Source organism: Gouania willdenowi, chromosome 19 (genome assembly GCF_900634775.1).
Source record: "Gouania willdenowi chromosome 19, fGouWil2.1, whole genome shotgun sequence".
NCBI classification, from domain to species: domain Eukaryota; kingdom Metazoa; phylum Chordata; class Actinopteri; order Blenniiformes; family Gobiesocidae; genus Gouania; species Gouania willdenowi.
This window is the reverse complement of record NC_041062.1, coordinates 11,824,441-11,844,407: the sequence shown is the minus strand read 5'-3', so window position 1 is coordinate 11,844,407 and position 19,967 is coordinate 11,824,441. Positions and strand designations below refer to the sequence as shown.

Here is a 19,967-nt window from a genome sequence, read left to right as displayed (position 1 = left end):
TAAAAGAAGCTGAGAGATGGAGTCGACTCTTTCACTCTGATGGACTGTTGTACATCCTCTTCATTCATGTTAGCTTATGTACACTATTAAATTAGAGACAATGTATTGATCCATCATTTTACTCACTCTTGCTGCTGAATATTTGCTTTGTCTCCGTCCGTTTAGGCCTTTGTGAAATGTCACTTTAATTACGACCCTTCTCACGACAACCTGATTCCTTGTAAGGAGGCTGGGCTGAGCTTCACCAGTGGAGACATTCTGCAGATCTTCAACCAAGAAGACCTCAACTGGTGGCAGGTAGACGTACCCTGGATTTTCACTGGATGCGTATCTGTTCCGAAACTGCTCCGCTGCATAATTTCAGCGCAATCTGCTGTCCTTCAATCCCCACCGCCTCCGGTTTTGCTGCGTATCTCTTGCAGCAAGGACTCAGAAGATCCTGCTAATTCATGTGTAATAGCACGATATATGTATGTAATTCAACCATGGATAAATGCAATATTTATATGTAAAATACAATTTTAAAAATGCTGGGATCAGGCCAAACGGGGTATCAACGGAAAGGTCTTGTTGTTTCAGCAGACGTGTTTTATTCCCCTGAGCCCGAAATGGGCCCACTGGAGGCGGGGTTTTCCTCTGTCAGGGGGAACCTCGGTCAATGGATGGAATTGCGATGCGCCTTGAAGATGGAGTTTTTCATTTTGATATAATCCGGATATTAGAATTTGTGTCTATGCACTACTTCCTGTTCTGCACGGTAGGGCTGAATGGTTTTGGAAAACAATCTAATTGCGATTTTTTTTTTTTTTTTTGCCATCAATATTGCGATTGCGATTTAATATGCAATTATTTTTTCAAGGGCCTTTTGTCATGTATTTTTCAATGAACACAAGCAATAAATCAATGTATTTCATCGTAAACAATTTCAGATTTATTTAAACTTTAAATAAATATAAAGCACAGATTACAACAATAAAGCAAACAAATCTGTGGTTTTACCTCTAACTAACTTCACGTTTCATGAAACATGTGAACTGCACTTCTTAAACACTCTAGGAACTTAACAGGACGGGACAAGGAAAAAAAAAAAAATTACAGCCTTTGCTATTTGAAAATCGCGTTTTATTTATCGCGATATTGCAAATGCAATTAATCGTTCAGCTTTACCGCACGGTCTTAATTTTGTTAAATTGCTACAGCACAGTTCTGGCGTTCAGCAAAAATAGAAGGGCTGCGTATTTTCTGCAGAGGGTTCCAGCATGATGGAGCAGTTACGGAGCTGTGCTAGAGCGTTGAAAATTGGGGGTTATGCAGATACTTAGTATTTTGTGTTTAATTAATTAATTTTCTAGTTTTCTCTTTCTCCTACTGTTGTGCATGTGTTACTCTCACAGGCGTGTCACATAGAGGGAGGCAGTGCAGGTCTAATTCCAAGCCAGCTTCTTGAAGAGAAGAGAAAAGCATTCGTAAAGCGAGACCTGGAGCTTGCTACCACAGGTACGCCTCACAGCAGCACACGGCACAACACAGGAGCGCTCATTATGCAGATTAGACACAGACTCCTTGCTGCACAGACACCCTGGCAACAAAGGCAACATCTGTTCCCCTCCTCATTAGACGAGGGTTTCATCAAGCGCTGTCTGTTCGTCCTCATTCTCGTGCCTTTGGTTTCTTACGTTTTTCCAAGAGCACTCAAGATCTAAATATTATAATTCAGCTAAATTCCTCGCTCCAACATTCACAAACTAGCCTCCCCTGACAATGAGCGCTGATTGAGGTGTTGGCATGTGACGCACCTGAACAAAAAGCCCAATCAGTGACTGTGTCCTTCAGTGAGATAAGGCTGAGTTAGTGTAAAGAGATCTGCTCCACTTTTGCGCCCTCTGTGGCAACAAAACACTTGGTGAGTCATACCCAGTTGCTTGGCTTTCACTTGTGGAGGAGAGGAAAACGTCAGGACAACTGTACTGGGCTTCTCCCAAGTGAAGGACGTAGAGATGGATTCTACAGAACACTGGGGTTGGATTGATTGTGAAAAGTAGAATCTGACACAGATAGATCCAGCCCTTTGTCCACATCAACATACAGTTTGTATTATCAGTGCTTCAGCTGGATGGATCCACTTTTCATTTATTAGCATTTTTATTTCACTGAATTAGTTCAATGATCGCAACAAAGTGTCCAGTGTTCATGCATGAATCCATCTTTTAATGAGCGAGCACAGCAGACGGTCAGTCACAGGTGTTCCTGGCATCACTCTCATACCTACCAATGTGAATGCACAGTACCCTCTAGTGGTGGCCTGCCAGTATCGCTGAATCGTCGTTGAATATGTGACCTGTCAGGACTCATAGATCATCATTTAACTAGAGGCAGGTGCTGCTGTAGCAGGGTTGATTGTGCATTGTGTCTTGTTTTCTAAGGTCCGCTTTGTGCAGGGATGGGCGGTAAAAAGAAGAAAAGGATGATGTATTTAACCACCAAGAATGCAGGTAAAATCCATAAATATATGGGACAACCTGTTAAGACGGACGGTCAAGATGGAGAATCTTTTATTTTCATTTCTTGCATTCTATTAGAATTCGATCGGCATGAGTTGCGGATCTATGAGGAGGTTGCCAAAGTCCCGCCCTTTAGGAGGAAGACCCTGGTTCTGATTGGAGCACAGGGGGTCGGACGCCGTAGTCTAAAGAACAAGCTGTTGGTATCAGATACCCAGCGCTATGGAACTACCACCCCCTGTGAGTGATGCTGCCCATTCAAACCCATACATTTCCACATACATTATGTTAAATGAATTGTTAAGGTTTTCTTTTACCAGTTATTATTTTCCTATCTTTGTTATTTTTATTTTCTTTCATTAGAGCTTGAATGTCATTTATTGTATTTGTTTGCGTCTCACAGTCACTTCAAGAAAACCCAAGGTGGACGAGAGAGATGGCCAAATGTACTCTTTCATGACCCGCAACGAGATGGAGTGCGATATCAGAAATGGCCGTTTCTTGGAGCACGGTGAATACGACGGGAACCTTTACGGCACTAAAATCAACTCCATACACGAGGTGATAGAAACAGGAAAGATCTGCATCCTAGATGTCAATCCACAGGTAGGGGAAACCCCCACGCTTGACTCGATCTGTTCAGCATGTCTATGATAAAACTGCATGCATTGACTGTAATGAGTATTTATTCTCTTCAGGCTCTCAAAGTGTTGAGGACGTCTGAATTCCTGCCCTATGTTGTCTTCATTGAAGCTCCAGATTTCGAGGTCCTAAAATCTATGAATAAATCTGCGATTGAGTGCGGTGTTGTTACGAAACAGTTAACGGTGAGTGGTTTTTCTTTGACTAAAGCAGTGGTTCCCAACCTTTTTTTTTGGATTGTGACCCCATTTTAGTAGGGTTTGGGTAGCCAGAATTAGTGAGTTATGCCACCTCAGATATTTTTATACTGCATTATAATTGTAGTATATTTGAGAAAGTGAAGAATACAGTTGTTTAAGATTGTATGTTGTTTTGATTTGAGAACATTTTTAATCACCAGTTATTTTTTTTATCAATTACTAGACATTTCAGGTGACCTCATTTCAATTTCAGGCGATCCCACGTGGGGTCACAACCCCAAAGTTGAAAAACCCTTGTGTAAAACATTTTTCTCTGTGTGTGTGTTTGTGGTTTAGTGCATAAATTGGGATCACAGCAGGCATTTAAATAAAACATACCTACCATGTTTATTATTAATAGTTGGGTGTTAATCTCTAGTTTCTGGTGAAACTGTGACAGAAATGTCAATTCAGGGCTAATTAGCAGTAAATCAAATAATTAAAATGAATTTGTAAATCCTATAGAACAGTGGATCCTAAGCTTTTTTGGATTGTGACCCTATTTTGATACCAAAAATTTCTGGCAACCCTAAAGACATTTTCTTTTTCCAGAATTAGTTTTTGATTATGTTTGTTATAGTGTGTTACAAATACAGAGTAGCAAGGATTAGTGATGATTTGTTCCGGTGTAGTGTGGAATAAACCTACCGTAAAAGTTTTCTACGGTAGACAGTGGCCATGCGCACATGTATATCTTTCCTTTAATTTTTAGGGTTCGGGTTAGAATTAGGGTTTCTCATAGTAGGAACATTTAAGGTAGCAAAATATTATACGTGTAAATATTTACTATGCTATTAGTGCGCATGCGCCAGTAGGAGTCTTTCACACGTATGTTTATTTTTCACTGCACCGTCTCACATATTTTTGTACTGCATTTTATTTGAACTAGATTTATGTTCGGCAAAGTGAAAGTATAGAATACAGTTGTTTAAGTTTTCATCAATTACTCGACATTTCCTGCGACCCAATTTTATCTCCAGGCGACCCTGTTCAACTGTTTTAAAATTAAATCAGGCAATAGTGTTTTATTCTGTTCCTTCACTCATCCTGCTCTTTCCTGTCCTGTGCAGGACTCTGAGCTAAAGAGGACAGTGGATGAGAGCGAGCGCATCAAAAGAGCCTATGGACATTACTTTGATCTCTGCATCATAAATGACGGCCTAGAATCTGCGTTTCGAAGCCTCCGTTTGGCGCTGGAGAAACTCTCCTCGGAGCAGCAGTGGGTGCCTGTAAACTGGGTTTTCTGAAAGCCATCAAGTGCCCACCACCAGCAAGGTTCCCCCCGGATCACAGGTTAACTTTTGGCAGCTGAAGAAAATGTGTGTCGGTGCCGTGCAGAGCGGTGGAGGTGGGTGAAGGAGGAGCCGAGCGCTCAGATTCCAAACAAAATGAGCTGCCTGCATTTTTGTACAGACTTAGTTTCCTTCTGGTTCCCCAACGCCAAGCTGTGTTTGATTTGTCAGAGCACTATGATTTCCTTTGATGTTTGACAAGGCGGATTTAGAGATGATTATGAGGTTTAGTGCAATAGTGTGAGTGTGTTTTATCATAAATGTGGATAGTGACTGTAGACGGAAGCATATGAATCATAGAGAACCAGAGATCTGAACAGAGGCTTCGACTGAAGGAACCTTGAACTCACTGTAGTATGCAAATGTGTACATTGTATCAGTAGGACAGATCAGTAAAGAGATACCAAATGTCAATTTGTATCAGATTCTCTATATTTTATCATGTGATCATACTTTATGTGCTAAATGTTGTAAAACCTGACAAATTTGTCTGAAACAGCAATAGATGGTGATATCTTAGACACATGCAGTAGATTTGATGTAGAAACACAGGTCTCACTGCCGGCCAATAGGTTCAAGTGTTTGACCCTTATATTTGTAGCACAGAGAACCTAAACACTATTTAAATCATGTGTAATGAAGATCAATCACTGGTAGAACAGGAGATGAAATTACTCTGTGTTGATTTATGGAAAAAACCCTGAAATATAAATCAGTGGCTTCGAGATCATGCTTACTTTTGCCTTAACGTGGTTTAAAAGCCAAGGAAACATTATTTTTCTCATTGTGGAAAATTTCACTTCTATTATTTAACATGTTTCTTCATTGTAATAAAACAAATCAGGCAACTTGAGTATTATTTTTTTGTTTCCTCTTAACTTACAAGTTCTGTACTTAAATAAAAAAAGTGTAAAGTATGCCCTTTAGAAACACTTGGTTATTATCCCCACCACAAAGTGGAAGTGGGGATATAGGTTTGAGCTCTGTGCGTCTGTCCGCTCGTCCAAGTTGAAGGGGACAGCTTTTCTTAGAAATTGTTTAAGATAAAATAACCAAATGTGGTGTGTGGCTTCAGGGGATCAATACCTTGGAGTTCGAAAATGAGAAGCACGCAACAATTTTTCCCGGAGTTATTGTCCTTGTTCCGTTTTTGTACTCTGACAGCTTTTCTCAGAAACCGTTTAAGATAGGATAACCAAATTCGATGTGTCGCTTCAGGGTATCAATACCTTGATGGAATTCGAAAATAAGAAGCTCGCAATTATTTTTCCCGGAGTGATTGCCCTTGTTCCATTGTTTTGACTCTGTTTGAGGTATTTTCAAAGGAGACAGCATTTCTTAGAAACCGTTTAAAATAGGATAACCAAATTTGGTGTGTGGCCTCTGGTTATCACTTCCTTGATGGAATTCAAAAATAAGAAGCGCGCAATTATTTTTCCCCAGAGTGTTTGCCCTTGTTCCGTTTTTCTTTACTATGTTCGAGGTATCTTCAAAGGCAACAGCTTTTCTTAGGAACCGTTAAAGATGGTTAGTAATTTTACGTACATCTAAGTTCTTAGATTTAGGACATTTAGGAAAAGGTTGTGAGTTATAATGAGAACCAATTTGGCAGGGGATGTTGATGTTTGTCGTTTTTAGTTTTTTTACAGTGTTTACATGCAGGTAAACAATCACAGTGTCCAGTCAGTGTTCATATAAAAATGTAGTTCAAGTTTAATTTATTAAATTTCAGGTTTTCTGTCTACAGTTATGAAGAAAAATGATGTCCAACATACAGTATATAGTGATCCTAAATTACACAAACGTAAAGCAGGTAAAGGCACATGTGAGTTTCAGGTGGAGGAGGCCCTACGGGGCCTCTGAGGACGGTGGATGTGGTTGAAGACTGAGGTTGGCTCCGGAGAAGCTCGAGCTGGGCTCCAGAAGTGTGGAGCCAGTGGCAGCGTGATGGGATACATCTCAAAGGCTGGAGATGGACCACCAGGCCAAACATTTGTCAACTTTGGGTCAAACTGGAGAGAAAAGAGGTATTGTTTCTAAATCACATTTAAATATAGAATATAGGAAGGGTTTGACTTGCATATATATTTAATATATATATATATATATAGAATTGTTTGAAATGCATACATATTAGCAGTCAATTAGCTTAGCGCAATTATTGGAAGTAGGTAACACAAAAACAGTAGATCATTTATGGACATTGATGAAAGAATAATTGACAAAAATGTAACTTTGCTACTGTACGTTATGAATGCATGAACCAGCAATGCTGGATCAAACTTCTTAAAATAAACTAAGCCAGACATAGGCAACTACTGGCCCGGGGGCCACATGTGGCCCGCAAGCTACATTTGTGTGTGGCCCTAAAAGCAAGCCCAAATGCCTCAAAATAACAGACAAAATTGCAGAAAAATACACAAAAGGACAACAAAAATACACATATAACAGTAAAATATAAAAAAATTAACTTGCAGCGCAAAAAACAGCTACGTAATTATGCAGTTTGACTCAAAAAACACAAATTACAATAAAAATTATTGAAAAAGATTCAAAACGACAAAAACACACAAAAAAAATGAGAAATATACGAAAAACAACAAACACAATGTTACCCAGTTAAACATCAAGTATGCATTACTTAATAAATTCCACTAGTTTTTTTTGTTTTTTTTGTATTGCAGGTTCGGTTGACAATTTTCAGCACTTTTTCTTTTCCACTCCGTTATCATCAATCGTATCCATGGAAACTTTTTGATTACAATTTTCAATAAGGCAATTGAGGACATTACAACAGGAACCATTGAGTTGTACCTCAGTGTGTGATGGCTGTGAGTGACCAACTTAAATGTTTTCCAAGACCTTCATCATTCAACCACGTGTTAAACAAAAATAAGGAAGAATTCAGCACTGCTGATATGCTGGTTTCGCCCATACACTGAGAGTTATACTGACTCCGAGGGGTTCAGCCAATGTCTTCACTTGCATTTTCTTAAGGAAATTGAATTTGTCTTGTTTATTTTGAATTCCCTATGTCATGATACATATAATTAGATTTTTACTTGTGATAAAAGAAACAAGCAAAACTCACTTACTGGTATTTGTCCAATTAAAGGTACATCTGTGTGTGAAATGATAGCGTAGCCTACCAGTGAGTATGGTGGTGGGGCCTCCACAGTGCTGTAGCGAGGAGGGACTCCATCATAACATCTGTCCACAGCTGCTTGATCTTCAGACAAAGAAACAGTCCTTAGCACTGATGGGGTGTCCTCCTGTGATGGAGTGGAGACGTCATATGATGATCGTTTCTTTTTTGTATGTAAGTAGAAGCAGAGGAGCACAGCAGCAATGGACACCGCCAATATGGGAACTCTGGACACATTGATTATACCTTCATTTATTACATTTTTTGTGTTCTTTAATGCAGAGCTTGATAACTTACATGTATTGGAAGATGTTTACTACTGAAGTCATTGTTGGGATCACATCTACCTGCGGGTCTTTCTGTAAGAGACACAGAACTGAATACATGAAGAAAGTTTCCAAACTAAATGCATTTTTCATGAGACGTAAACACGACAACTTAATATCTTTGCATCTTTTTTTTCCCATTTCAAGTTTTCTGCTTGAATTAGAAAACACTGTCACAGGAGCCAGCAGACATTCCCATAGATATAAAAGTGAGAAAAAACGTGGGTGTGAGCTGATGTCACAGAGTGATGTGTCAGCTGTTTCATCCTGGTTTATGTGAGCACACTGGAGCAATAACATATAGACATATAGAAAAGTTTAACCAAGTGTCTTATGAAAGTGTTATGTTCAGGTGAGCAGCTGCATTTCACTTCCTGCTATTTAGTTTAAAATCTGTTCCTCAGAGCAAAGGATAGTTTGTATTTTAGCAGCGAACAAACTAATCAAATCTGAGATCACTTTGAGTTGAAACTGCTTTTCAAAACCTATAAAAGCTCTGAACAGCTTCATTTGAATGAAATTGCAAATATAACCAATGATTATAAAAAAAAAACACATTTAACATTTTTGTGACCGCAGTAGTCAAATGTGTTGCGTGTGCATGTTGTGAGTCTTACCTTTATTTGAATATCCAAACCATCCACAAAGTGTCCTGACCTGTGAATCCCTATTAAAGGGTAATGTGTCACTGAGGGAAGTGCCCAGTTTGAGTAGCGTTTACTGCTTTGCTGTGCTTTTTAAAGTCGCAGGAACACAAGAAAGACGATAACATATTTACAAATTATTATTGTGCGTAATATTATAGAAATATTTATTTAAAAATGTAGTTTTTACTGTAGAAACTATCCTGATCCGTAAATGAAATTAGTGTCATTACGTTTTATCAAACGGTGGCATGAAAAAATCTTCCATATTGCTCATGCTTTAAACATCTTTATAATTTGTCTTTTAAATGAACAAGAACAGTGAATGGATATTTGAATCCACTTACTTTAACAAGCAATGAAAATGTCTTACTATTTATTTAGGCTGGTTTTACAAACGGATGAGCCTGAATAAACAGCCGATAATTGTAACCTTTATTTAGCTCGGTTTACAATCACAGGAATTATTCCGTCAGTTACAAGAGCTGCTGGATTTTAATGCTCTATAACTCAAGCTGCTCATTGTTTGTTGGTATGATGAGTAAACAAGTAAAGGTGAAGACAGTCAGTGACTCCATCACACAGAAAGTCCATAAGCCCTCTTACGCCTGCTAAACATGTCAAAATCTTGTTATTCTTGTTAGCTAGTTTTTTCTAAAAAGTTGCTTTTTACTAAAAACATTCACACAAAACCAAGCTAGGATTCACTGATGTGAATGCAACCTAAGGACGTAACTACTGTATATATTGTATAAATGTCACGTTTTCCTTCACACTCCCCTAAATTAGTTGAATTCCCCTTCAACCAATTATATCTGTTGCATAGTTAAATATTTTAAATAAGGTCTGCCTCCTTTTTTTAACTTCCCAACTTTGCTACATTTTAGTTCTTAATAAATAAAAGCTCAAAGGGTACATTTAGAGAATGATTTTTCCATTGGGGAAAAAAATAAAATAACTGGTAAACATGTTTTTTATTTTGAAAATCACACACTCTCAGTAAATATAATCCTATTTTCAGTCATATTGATCATTTTAAAAACAACTTTGTATAGTCTTTGTTTTATGCAATCAAATAAGACTTCACTCATTCGACAGAATACAGGCAACCTGGAAAGGGAGAACATGCAATTGCAGCACAGAGAGCAGGAGTCCACAATTTATTACTGTAAGGTGGTGATGTTACCTAATGGCAGTGCTTCATTTTAATCAGAAAAAGTCAAATCTGAAAATTATTAAAAGGATATTCTGAGACTTCTTGGTGCAACATGTCAGTTACAGTAAGTGTGTTCCATTTTTTTTGTTTTTTTTCCTCTTATTTCCTCACTGTCTAAATGTTTTATTGGTGCAGACACGCCGACATATCCTGAAGTCATCTCAGAGTGTTATTACTCAAGCACAAATCCCAAAGAGCCACTTTTGATCCCAATAATCGTCTCTTCAATATGAAGCAGGCAGATACATGTATGAGGAAGATTTGGGGATCAGTCGTCTGCTGGATAAGTCGGTGGGTCTGAGTATGACGGGGGAGGGTCCGAGTAATAGGGAGGTTCAAACTGTTAAAAGAGGAGACATTTGTAAATGTAACAGAATAAACATCTACATCAGGAAACATGACTGAATATTAAAGTACCGTGTACGGAGGAGGTGGTGTTGTGTCTCTTGAGCAGTAAATGGAAGATTCCTGATTCATTGATTGGAAATAGGCTTCATAAATGTCCATAACCTCCTCCTCCGTCTCCTCCTCCTCTTCCTCGCCGTATATAGGGATAATATACACAGATGGAGAGTTTTCAGCTCGTGCAGACCAGTCCTCTGCCTCTCTGCGTTTTTTGGCTAAATGGCAACAAAATATCCACAGAATGATGCCCAGACACAACACGGGAATCCTGAAATGCAAGAGGAATGAACACTTTGATCAAAACTGAAAAGAACAAAGCAGGAAAAAAAAAAGGTGAACATACTTACTCCATGGTGAAATAATAAAAGACCATGGTGGTATTATTCTCCCACCTGAGTAAAATGTAAGAACAGAAAGGCTTTCTCAGTAGACCTCATTACCCACTTAGAGAAAATGACTGTCGGGTTTAGCAACACATTTACCAACAGAAAGTTCAAAGGTACCTTTTTATCTCCTCATATCCTCACATAACCCAACATTAACACAAGCTCTTAAAGGGAAATATAGCTTTCATCATACTAACATTTCACGCAACACTTTTTTTTGTCAATCTCACAAAATCTTGTGTTCGTCGGGACGACGCCACAGTTCAAAGGTAAAGCTCAGAGGGAAGATTCTGCCAAAACACAGAAAGTTGAGACCCGTCAAAATAAAAGCACAGAAATAAAATAAAACACAAAAGTATTTTGGTTTGCTTCATACAATCGTACCAAAGCAGGTTTTCTTTACTCCAGGCCTTAAAAAACACACAAACATTACATTGGTAGGTACGACAACACACCAACAATCAGGATTTTTATTATTTTCATGCTCAATATCTAACTTATCATTAGCTACGGGTCATACAGCTCATGTTACACACTGTGGAGTCTCGAGCTATACAATTTAGATTTTTTTCTGACCTGTTTGAAGAGGCTATGTTCTCCGTGGTTGCAGCCGGTGATGTAAACAACTTGTCATTATGACACACTGCTCTGGGTTAAAGGTAATCAGCGCTTCAACTTTGATGGTTCAAAACACTTAGAAATAACCTGCATTCTAAACAAGAGTGTCGAATCACATGACCTAAAGACTAATAATAAGACGAACAGGTAGAGGAAGATTCTGTGTTTCAGCTTGTTTTAGTGGAATGTGGTCGAGGATTTGTTGGAACATGTTGGAAGAATGCCTGTGCTGAAACTGCCTCAAACAAAAACCCCTCAGAAAGGAGGATATATCATGAAAAGGGCAATTTAACAGGTCATACTTTACACTACACGTTTTTCCACTACAACGTTTATACCAAACATTTTCTTTTTCTAAATGCAAAATCCCTCTAAAAGTATAATGTTAAACAAAAGGTGGAGGTGGAGGTGGCAGAGAGCCTCCTCCAGCCATGGGAGGAGGTGGTGGAGGGGGAGGTGGTGACATGGCTCCTGATCCCGGTGGGGGTGGAGGGGGAGGTGGCAGGGAGCCTGCTCCAGCCATGGGTGGAGGAGGTGGAGGGGGAGGTGGTGACATGGCTCCTGATCCCGGTGGGGGTGGAGGGGGAGGTGGCAGGGAGCCTGCTCCAGCCATGGGTGGAGGAGGTGGAGGGGGAGGTGGTGACATGGCTCCTGACCCTGGTGGGGGTGGAGGGGGAGGAAGAAAAGAGGCACTGCTGTCCATGGGAGCAGGTGGAGGTGCGGGGAGACCTGTGGGGGAGCTGAAGGGTGGTGGAGGGGGCAGACCAGTGTCCAGTGAGGGTGGAGGAGGTGGAACTGACAGTCCATCAGAGGCAGGAGGTGGAGGAAGACTGTTATTGTCAGGGTTGCTCAGGGTTTGGAAGGTTGGGACTGAAGGTGGAGGCACGGCGATGCCCAGGCTGGATCTGCACAGAGAGATTCCCATCATTACAGATGCAAAACATGCCTTAAAATCACTAACTGATTCAGAATCCCTAACCCTTCTCTTTTCTAACATGGGTTTCTTTACGTACACGCTGCAGGTGTCTGTAACTCTCTTTGTGACGTTTGTGGATTCTGAAGTGTTTTTTGGCTGTTGCTCATTGACCTGTAAAGAGGAAAGCACCGTAAACCTCAAACAGAACAGCATACAGGGTGCTTTAACGTTACAAGAAGCTTAGAAGTAATTAGTGTAACATTTAAAAGTAATTTGTACCTGGAAACAGTGGCCGATGGAGTCCAGGGCAGAGTATGAGATCGGTGCTCTCGAGTAGCTTCTCACCGGCTCTTTTCCCGAAGCCGGTAAAGATAAAAGTTTGGCCCGAATTAGGTTTTTGGATGAGGTAAAGCCACCGATCTCTCTTCTGGACACTTTCTCAAAGTGGAAGGCTACAGCCTGGACCAGAACACAGAGGAACACACAAGTCCACTTTATATCCAGTTTGTTGTAATATTGTCCTTTTTATTAGACAAAAAAGGGACCTTTGATGAGATGCTTCAATGAAGAGTGTACAGTCGTTAAAATACTGAACATGTTTGTACTTAATTGTTTCCATTTTCCTAATGAGTATGGGTGGATTAGTGAATTACTACGAATGATCTGAACTTCAGGATGATTTATTTTTTTGTGGAAATTTTCAAAAAATATTCTTTCAAAATTGTTTGATTATAAACACTGGTTTCAACCAAGTTGCGAAATTTTCCAGAGACTTTTGGTGCTTTCTGTACCTTTCCAGTGACGCCCAAGTTTGGCCAAAAACCAGTGGGGAATGTTGTTTCCTTGCAAAAGGGCTGAATTTATATGGTGAACCATCAGTAATTATAGCACTCCTAAATGCAAATATTGACATACAGTCTGTGCTAAGCAATTAGCTCCTTCCTTATGTGCATTCCATACAAGTATCAGTAAATATGTTGTCATGAATATTTGAATATAATAATAAATAATGGTTCGATGTTGTTTGATGATAAATTAACTGTGTATTCTTATGTGGGAGTTTAATTCTCTGAGATTTTGGTTTTAATGAGCATTGACTATTGGATGTTGAACGTCGAGCAAATATGTTTAAAAGTAAAGACATATAAATTTAGAAAGTGTCTATTTGTACGGTTGCCGCACGGACAACCCCCGGTGCTAATGGTATGGTTACCGAAGTACAAGTACGTATCATCTTAGAGTTAGGGTTAGCTTATAACCCAATATCTTATCTTAATATTTAGGGTTAGGTTTAGGGTAAGGTTTAGTCTTAGTCACATGATCTACACTGACCAATGACTAACCTATCACACGACCTAAACTGGCCAAATAGGGGCGCTGCATACGGATAGAATGTCGGTATATGAATACGGCAACCGTACAGATAGCCACTGCCTTAATAATACATTTCTAAATCTTGTAGTTAAATGGATAAATCGTTAAAATAGTTTGCTACACATGTGATTTATCATTTTCTTTGATCGGAGTTGCTCACCAATGATAGAAGGTTCACTGATGATTCCATGTCTTTGACCTGCATGGCCTGGGCCTCCAGCAGTCTCAGGACCATGGTGGCCAGACTGTTGATCTGGTAGGTGACACTGGCCAGTGCTTGGGTTGTCAGAGCCTTGGCATCCTCGATGGCTTTAGATTGATCTTCTGCCTGAAGAATTACAAAATTAAAAAAAAAAACGTTTTCAATAGGATTTTATTATTTCCCAAAGACAAAACAGTTGTAAAGACCATTTTGGTGCAACTCACCTGTGTGTAGTTGCTGTCACAGTAATCTGCCACCCTGAGGAGATTGCTGTGATTATCAACCAGACCTTTCCTGGCAGATGGTGCGTTTTGGAAAATTTGGTTGATAACTTCAGCAAAACCCCCTTGTTCGGTCATTTTCTTCACTTGTTCCAATAACTGAAAACTTTTACTGCTTTCTCCACAGTTTTTTTCGCAGTCTGGGAGAACGAGGCGGGCGGTGGGAGGTAGAGAAGGCGGAAAAATAACCTGAGGGTGCGGATTTCAGCGCAGCTGAAGGAAGGGCAGGGCTCCACGGTCAGTGATACAATAACACATGTCAGAAATATCAGAAAATACACAAGTAAAGTGTCCTACAGACCTGCTGTTTAGTGTCTTAATATGTTATTAATGGGTATGTTTAAAACGCACAACATGGGTATCGATGTGTGACTTTCAGGAGCCAATATGACAGACAGGTGTATTACTAGCAGTGCCCACTAGATGTCAGTGCAGTCCAGAAAATTGTTTGGCTCCTACATTCAGAGCCAGGGGTTGCCAGGTGTATGGAAAAATCCGATAAAAAGTATTTTTAAAAAGTCAAAGTGATACAATATGAAATAAATCTTACACAACAATGACTCTGTAATGTATATGTACACGTGATCTGTCTCACATTACAAGAAAGAACATCATTTAGTGTATTTTTCTATTATTTGCTGTGTTTTTGTTGTCATGTGTGTTTTGAGTCATTTTGTGTATTTGTTATCGGGGCCATGTTCACAATTAAGTTAGACAGGGGCCCGGGGTTACGCTCGCACGTGCATTAACACACACTGTCAGGATGGGGTTTTATTTTGGAGAGCAGGATGGAGATCTGGGCCTCCCTCCCAGCAGGCTTCTCCTGCTGATTGGTCTCCAGTTGCAACTAATTAACTGCTGGGTATAAATGGGGAGGCTTTGCTTCAGAGGGGTATTCCATAAAGCGGGTTATGTTCAAACTCTGAGTATGTTCAGGCTTAAATGAGGGAAACTGAGTATCCCATTACTGAACGCGAGGTATGTTCTTCTGAGTATGTTACCATGGCAACATTGTCCGTGAACTAAACCTGGTCGCTGGCAGGTTTTATCAAAGAAACCCTGGGTTTCTACCTGGCTTCGCCCTCCCGAACACCATTTCTGAACACTTTAATAAATCTTAACACTCTTCCCTGAAACACATTAGTAACATCACACACCACAGACGTGTTCACATCATTACTAATGTTGTGTAGCTTTACTTTTTTTTTTTTTGTTTTTTTTTTTGTTGTGCAAACGGTAGTTTTCTTTATAACGTTGTGGATACAGATCATTAAGTGAAAGTCACTGAGAGGTTGATCTGCATTAAAACATCCACTGACGTCTGTAGTAAAGTTCACTGAATACAAACCTGTGGATAATATAAAGGAGGAGATGACAATTTAACTGAATCCACTTTTAAGGCCCGATTGTTGTTTTATATTGTTATATAGTTAAATCTGTAGATTAGGTATGATGGCGCAGTAAATTGTGACGCTGCTCTTGGAAGCGATGGGTTGCGGGTTCGCGTCCTGCTTCAGTGGTTTTTTTATGACATTTTTTAGGACGTTGAGATGACTCTGGCAACAATATTACATTAAAAATCTATATAATTGATTCAATGTCAAGCGGCAGTCACTGTTTTTATATCCAGTGTAACAGGAGGGCTCTCTATGCAGCCATCCTATGCTGCTGCCACGTCTCCTCAAACACATTTTATTCATATTATTCACCGCTCGTCGTGTCACTGAAGAGATGAAGTGATGAAGCGACCAAAAAGTGTGACTAATTACAGGTGATTTAAGCCACTATAGTCACTAAAGACTGAATGCACCTTTAGAACAGGCTCATATTCCTCAAACACTTATTTCATCCATCCATTTGGTTGTCATGGCAGTTTGAGTATTCTCTGATTCATTGATGATGGCTTTTTATCGCGCGCATGCTTGTAAGTAACCCAAGGTTTACATACTCAGGGATGATTGACACACTTCATACCAGCTGTAATGGATCAGATACCCAGAGTTTCCCATCGCGGGGTATGTTGACCTAGAGTTTATGGATAGACTCAGAGTTTGTTAACCCTTCTTTATGGAATACACCTCAGGTCAGTGCTGGGACATTTACTTCCGTTCTATGATACCACTTGTGAACTGGGCTCGGTTTTCATACCAGTAACTCCTGGATCGAGTGTTTTCCCCTGCAGTTGGACATTCTTACCCTTGCGCCGTGTTCTTGGTTTGCCTTTTTGTGTTTTTGATTACCTCTGCGTCCCTGGACTGACCATGCCTCAGAAAACAATAAATATTGGAAATATGCACCTGAGCTCCGCCTCCGTCCCTGCATTTGGGTCTGCACCAACACATGTTCATGATGGAATGTCCCAGCCTTCAGCAGACCGAGCGGGACCCTCGGTGCAGGAGTCTCTTAGCATTCAGGCAAGCGTCCCTGTTTGCCCTAGCTCCCAGGCATAGCGTCCCTGTTTTCCCTAGCTCCCAGGCTAGCGTCTCTGTTTGCCCTAGCTCCCAGGCTAGGGTCTCTGTTTGCCCTAGCTCCCAGGCTAGCGTCTCTGTTTGCCCTAGCTCCCACTCTAGTGTCCCTGTTTGCCCTAGCTCCCACTGTAGTGTTCCTGTTTGCCCTAGCTCCCACTCTAGCGTCCCTGTTTGCCCTAGATCCCACTCTAGCGTCCCTGTTTGCCCTAGCTCCCAGACTGGCGTCCCTATTTGCCCTAGCTCCCAGGCTAGCGTCCCTGTTTGCCCTAGCTCCCAGGCTAACGTTCCTGTTAGTCCTAGCTGTCAGACTAGCTCTCCTGAGTCCCCTAGCTGTCAGGCGAGCTCTGCTGAGTCCCCTAGCTGTCAGGCTAGCTCTGCTGAGTCCCCTAGCTGTCATGCTAGCTCTCCTGAGTTCCCCTGCACCCGGCAGCCAGCTCTGCCGCCAGTCCTGGCTCCCCGCACCCGGCCGCCAACTCCCAGCTTGCCTGCGCCCACTTCGCCTGGCCCGCCGGAGGTGTCACCGGCTGTCTCGCCTGCGCCATCTTCGCCTGGCCGACCGGAGGTGTCACCAGCTGTCTCGCCCTGGTCCCCTGCGTCGCCTGCGCTGTCTCATGGGAGGCCGCCAGAGCCATTGTCCCCGGCTTTGCCTGCGCCGCCTCATGGGAGGCCGCCTGATCTTGGTTTTGACCCCCCTCCGGGCCCCCGTCCACCCACCCTGGTTTGGTGTTTGGGTAGTTTATTTTAATAACCTGAAATTTAACCCCACTTGATCCCTCCACCTAACACAATAAATGCCAACATAGCTCCAAAGGTGTCCAAATTTAGCAAAATGTGTCATAATTTAGAGAACGACACCTTAATGACAACCTATATGACACCTTATTCATGCTAATGTCAGCCTTATGAATAAAATTTCAAGTAGTTTTCTGTGATGTATGATAATCTACCCTTTACATAAAATAATTTAATGTCTCTGGTAGGATAGTAACAACAGCTTTGCGTTGCTTCATTTGATGGTATGCGCTGTAGAGGTATTTTCTTTTTGATAAATAAGCTGTTTGATAGTTTTGATAGAGCGTTGATTCTGTCAAGCGCTGTATATTGGCCCAAGGAATCATTTAAAATAACTCATATGGGTCAACTCTTTAGATCACAAAGTCCGCAGTGTGCCTATAATGTAAAAAAAAAAAAAAAAATTGGGGTGCAATTTGACACTCCTCCAGCAGATGGCCTGTGTTGTCTGTCCAGAAGGCCGGCCCTGTTTTAGGCTAACATGATTCTTCTTTTGGCATTTTCCTTCCGTAGTTGCCAAATAAGGTAACTTGACACTAATTTGCAAAAGCTGTGACTCAACCTGCTGAGAACACCACCACATAGTCCATTAATTGTTGCTCTTTGGCTGTCAGACATGATCTCAACACAACTATGATGTTGTTAAACGATCATTTTTTCACACACAATGATTCCACTGCTAGTAGGAAGCTCCATATCCCATTATCTATGGTCCAGGTGTTATAAACCCTGCCTTTAGAAAACGTGTTTAGTAACCTAAACAAGACAATCGTGTTCCTGTGGGCTGAGATAAGTCTATCAGTGTGACCGCTCCTTTACTGATTAGCTGTACTTCAGTCTGAATCCAATATGGATATCAGTGAGAATAGCACAGACGGCACGCTGCATTTCTATGATGCTGTTTGCTCAGCGAATCATCAATTTGTGAATTCACGATTGATTTTAAATGGAAGGAGTTAAATAATAAACAGTCTATTCAAGGAAAAGTTTGCGCCAATGAGGAAAAAAAAAACAAACTTGAACTAAAACAATTATTTATCCAATTTCTTGCCAAAAATTCAGTTTCTCATTGTTAGAATTTGGGGAAAGCTTGTCTACAGGCCTATACCCTGCCAAAAAAGATTCTTCTCCCATCCTGCTTATGCCGGGGTTACGCTTGCATGCGCATACACACGTACGTATAAGACTACTAACTATTGATTAATTATTGTCACCATATTTGACTGTCATATAGCAATCGGCTAATTAAATTAGTTGTTAACACTTTAATTGAAGTTTTATACATAAAGGCTGATGTTACGCTGTCATTATGACATGACATGTCATTAGCATGAATAAGGGGTCATGAAGGCTTTCATTAAGTGTCTTTTACCCTGAACCCTAACCTTAAATTGAATAAGCTGTTAGATAGTTTTGTGAAAATCCCTGCCTCGAGCAAAACCAATTTAACATCAAAATCAACATATATGGAGTGTTTTTTATGTTTATGTGTACATACGACTACAGAGGAGGTTAGTCAGGACACATATATTTGTTTATATCATCAGATTAAAGCATTAACCTAAAGCAACCCTAATGTACTGGTTTGGTGTGTTCTAGCAGTAGAAACACTGGAACAATTTGTTCACCACCTGAGGTCTGCTGACACCGGGATGCTGCAATATCCCCACTAAGAGAAGGATGAGTTCCAACTACCCCCCATACCTTTTTCTATCTCCAAACTATATGGATACCTGAAGTGAATTTTAATTTGAAACTATATCAAAAGATCATAATATGAGTTATTAACTGTGCTGTAGACAATACACTGCACACTTTATCAGACACGTGGCTTGTGTACAGGCCTATACCCGGCCAAAAAAGATTTCCCTCCCAAAGACAGATAGCCCACAATTCTAATCTGTAACATACAGTGGGGCAAAAAAGTATTTAGTCAGCCACCAATTGTGCAAGTTCTCCCACTTAAAATGATGACAGAGGTCTGTAATTTTCATCATAGGTACACTTTAACTGTGAGAGACAGAATGTGGAAAAAAAATCCAGGAATTCACATTGTAGGAATTTTAAAGAATTTATTTGTAAATTATGGTGGAAAATAAGTATTTGGTCAATAACAAAAATTCATCTCAATACTTTGTAATATAACCTTTGTTGGCAATAACAGAGGTCAAACGATTACTATAGGTCTTTACCAGGTTTGCACACACAGTAGCTGGTATTTTGGCCCATTCCTCCATGCAGATCTTCTCGAGAGCAGTGATGTTTTGGGGCTGTCGCTGAGCAACACGGACTTTCACCTCCCTCCACAGATTTTCTATGGGGTTGAGGTCTGGAGACTGGCTAGGCCACTCCAGGACTTTCAAATGCTTCTTACGGAGCCACTCCTTCGTTGCCCGGGCGGTGTGTTTGGGATCATTGTCATGCTGGAAGACCCAGCCACGTTTCATCTTCAAAGCTCTCACTGATGGAAGGAGGTTTTGGCTCAAAATCTCACGATACATGGCCCCATTCATTCTTTCC

The 19,967-nt window shown here is 40.6% G+C and overlaps 3 protein-coding genes across 17 annotated transcripts in view; 1 reads left to right on the top strand and 2 right to left on the bottom strand.

The window, feature by feature from the left end:
- The window catches only part of mpp2b (MAGUK p55 scaffold protein 2b), a 33,351-nt gene extending 27,851 nt beyond the window's left edge, over positions 1-5,500 (top strand). For 3 of the 4 annotated variants that reach the window (XM_028476052.1, XM_028476050.1, XM_028476048.1), the window contains 7 exons: positions 166-297; positions 1,395-1,497; positions 2,424-2,492; positions 2,580-2,741; positions 2,905-3,107; positions 3,200-3,328; positions 4,453-5,500. In XM_028476052.1, the coding sequence (XP_028331853.1) occupies positions 166-297; positions 1,395-1,497; positions 2,424-2,492; positions 2,580-2,741; positions 2,905-3,107; positions 3,200-3,328; positions 4,453-4,629 (975 nt within the window). In that variant the 3' untranslated portion in view covers positions 4,630-5,500. The remainder of the gene's footprint in view (positions 1-165; positions 298-1,394; positions 1,498-2,423; positions 2,493-2,579; positions 2,742-2,904; positions 3,108-3,199; positions 3,329-4,452) is intronic. The other variant, XM_028476049.1, reaches the window with a different exon arrangement.
- Positions 5,501-6,363: 863 nt separating this feature from the next.
- Positions 6,364-8,752, bottom strand: LOC114481994 (uncharacterized). The gene is made up of 3 exons (XM_028477139.1): positions 8,117-8,752; positions 7,824-8,046; positions 6,364-6,686 (listed from the first exon to the last, which is right to left on the bottom strand). The coding sequence occupies exons 1-3, from the start codon at positions 8,443-8,445 to the stop codon at positions 6,507-6,509; spliced, it is 732 nt and encodes a 243-aa protein (XP_028332940.1). The 5' UTR covers positions 8,446-8,752; the 3' UTR covers positions 6,364-6,506.
- Positions 8,753-9,744: 992 nt separating this feature from the next.
- Positions 9,745-14,434, bottom strand: abi3b (ABI family, member 3b). Of its 12 annotated transcripts, none has more exons than XM_028477130.1 (10): positions 14,131-14,434; positions 13,865-14,032; positions 12,610-12,789; positions 12,428-12,501; positions 11,373-12,319; positions 11,173-11,206; positions 10,994-11,086; positions 10,758-10,802; positions 10,423-10,678; positions 9,745-10,345 (listed from the first exon to the last, which is right to left on the bottom strand). In XM_028477130.1, exons 1-5 carry the CDS (start codon positions 14,263-14,265, stop codon positions 11,800-11,802), a joined length of 1,077 nt encoding a protein of 358 aa, XP_028332931.1. In that variant the 5' UTR covers positions 14,266-14,434; the 3' UTR covers positions 9,745-10,345; positions 10,423-10,678; positions 10,758-10,802; positions 10,994-11,086; positions 11,173-11,206; positions 11,373-11,799. The 12 variants fall into 12 exon arrangements, with proteins under 12 accessions (XP_028332931.1, XP_028332937.1, XP_028332928.1 ...); XM_028477136.1 differs by having other exon boundaries at positions 11,027-11,086; XM_028477127.1 differs by having other exon boundaries at positions 11,181-11,206.
- Between the last annotated feature and the right edge of the window lie 5,533 nt (positions 14,435-19,967).

Excerpts from the sequence above, each read along its gene's own strand:
- LOC114481994 (XM_028477139.1), bottom strand. The coding sequence starts at position 8,445 with ATGTTATTGCTCCAGTGTGCTCACATAAACCAGGATGAAACAGCTGAC. Across the intron at positions 8,047-8,116 it reads GTAAACATCTTCCAATACAT|AGTTCCCATATTGGCGGTGT; the intron begins GTAAGTTATCAA and ends CAATGTGTCCAG. Across the intron at positions 6,687-7,823 it reads CCCCACCACCATACTCACTG|TTTGACCCAAAGTTGACAAA; the intron begins GTAGGCTACGCT and ends TTTTCTCTCCAG.
- abi3b (XM_028477126.1), bottom strand. The coding sequence starts at position 14,265 with ATGACCGAACAAGGGGGTTTTGCTGAAGTTATCAACCAAATTTTCCAA. Across the intron at positions 12,502-12,609 it reads CCATCGGCCACTGTTTCCAG|GTCAATGAGCAACAGCCAAA; the intron begins GTACAAATTACT and ends TCCTCTTTACAG. Across the intron at positions 12,320-12,427 it reads GTTACAGACACCTGCAGCGT|ATCCAGCCTGGGCATCGCCG; the intron begins GTACGTAAAGAA and ends CTCTCTGTGCAG.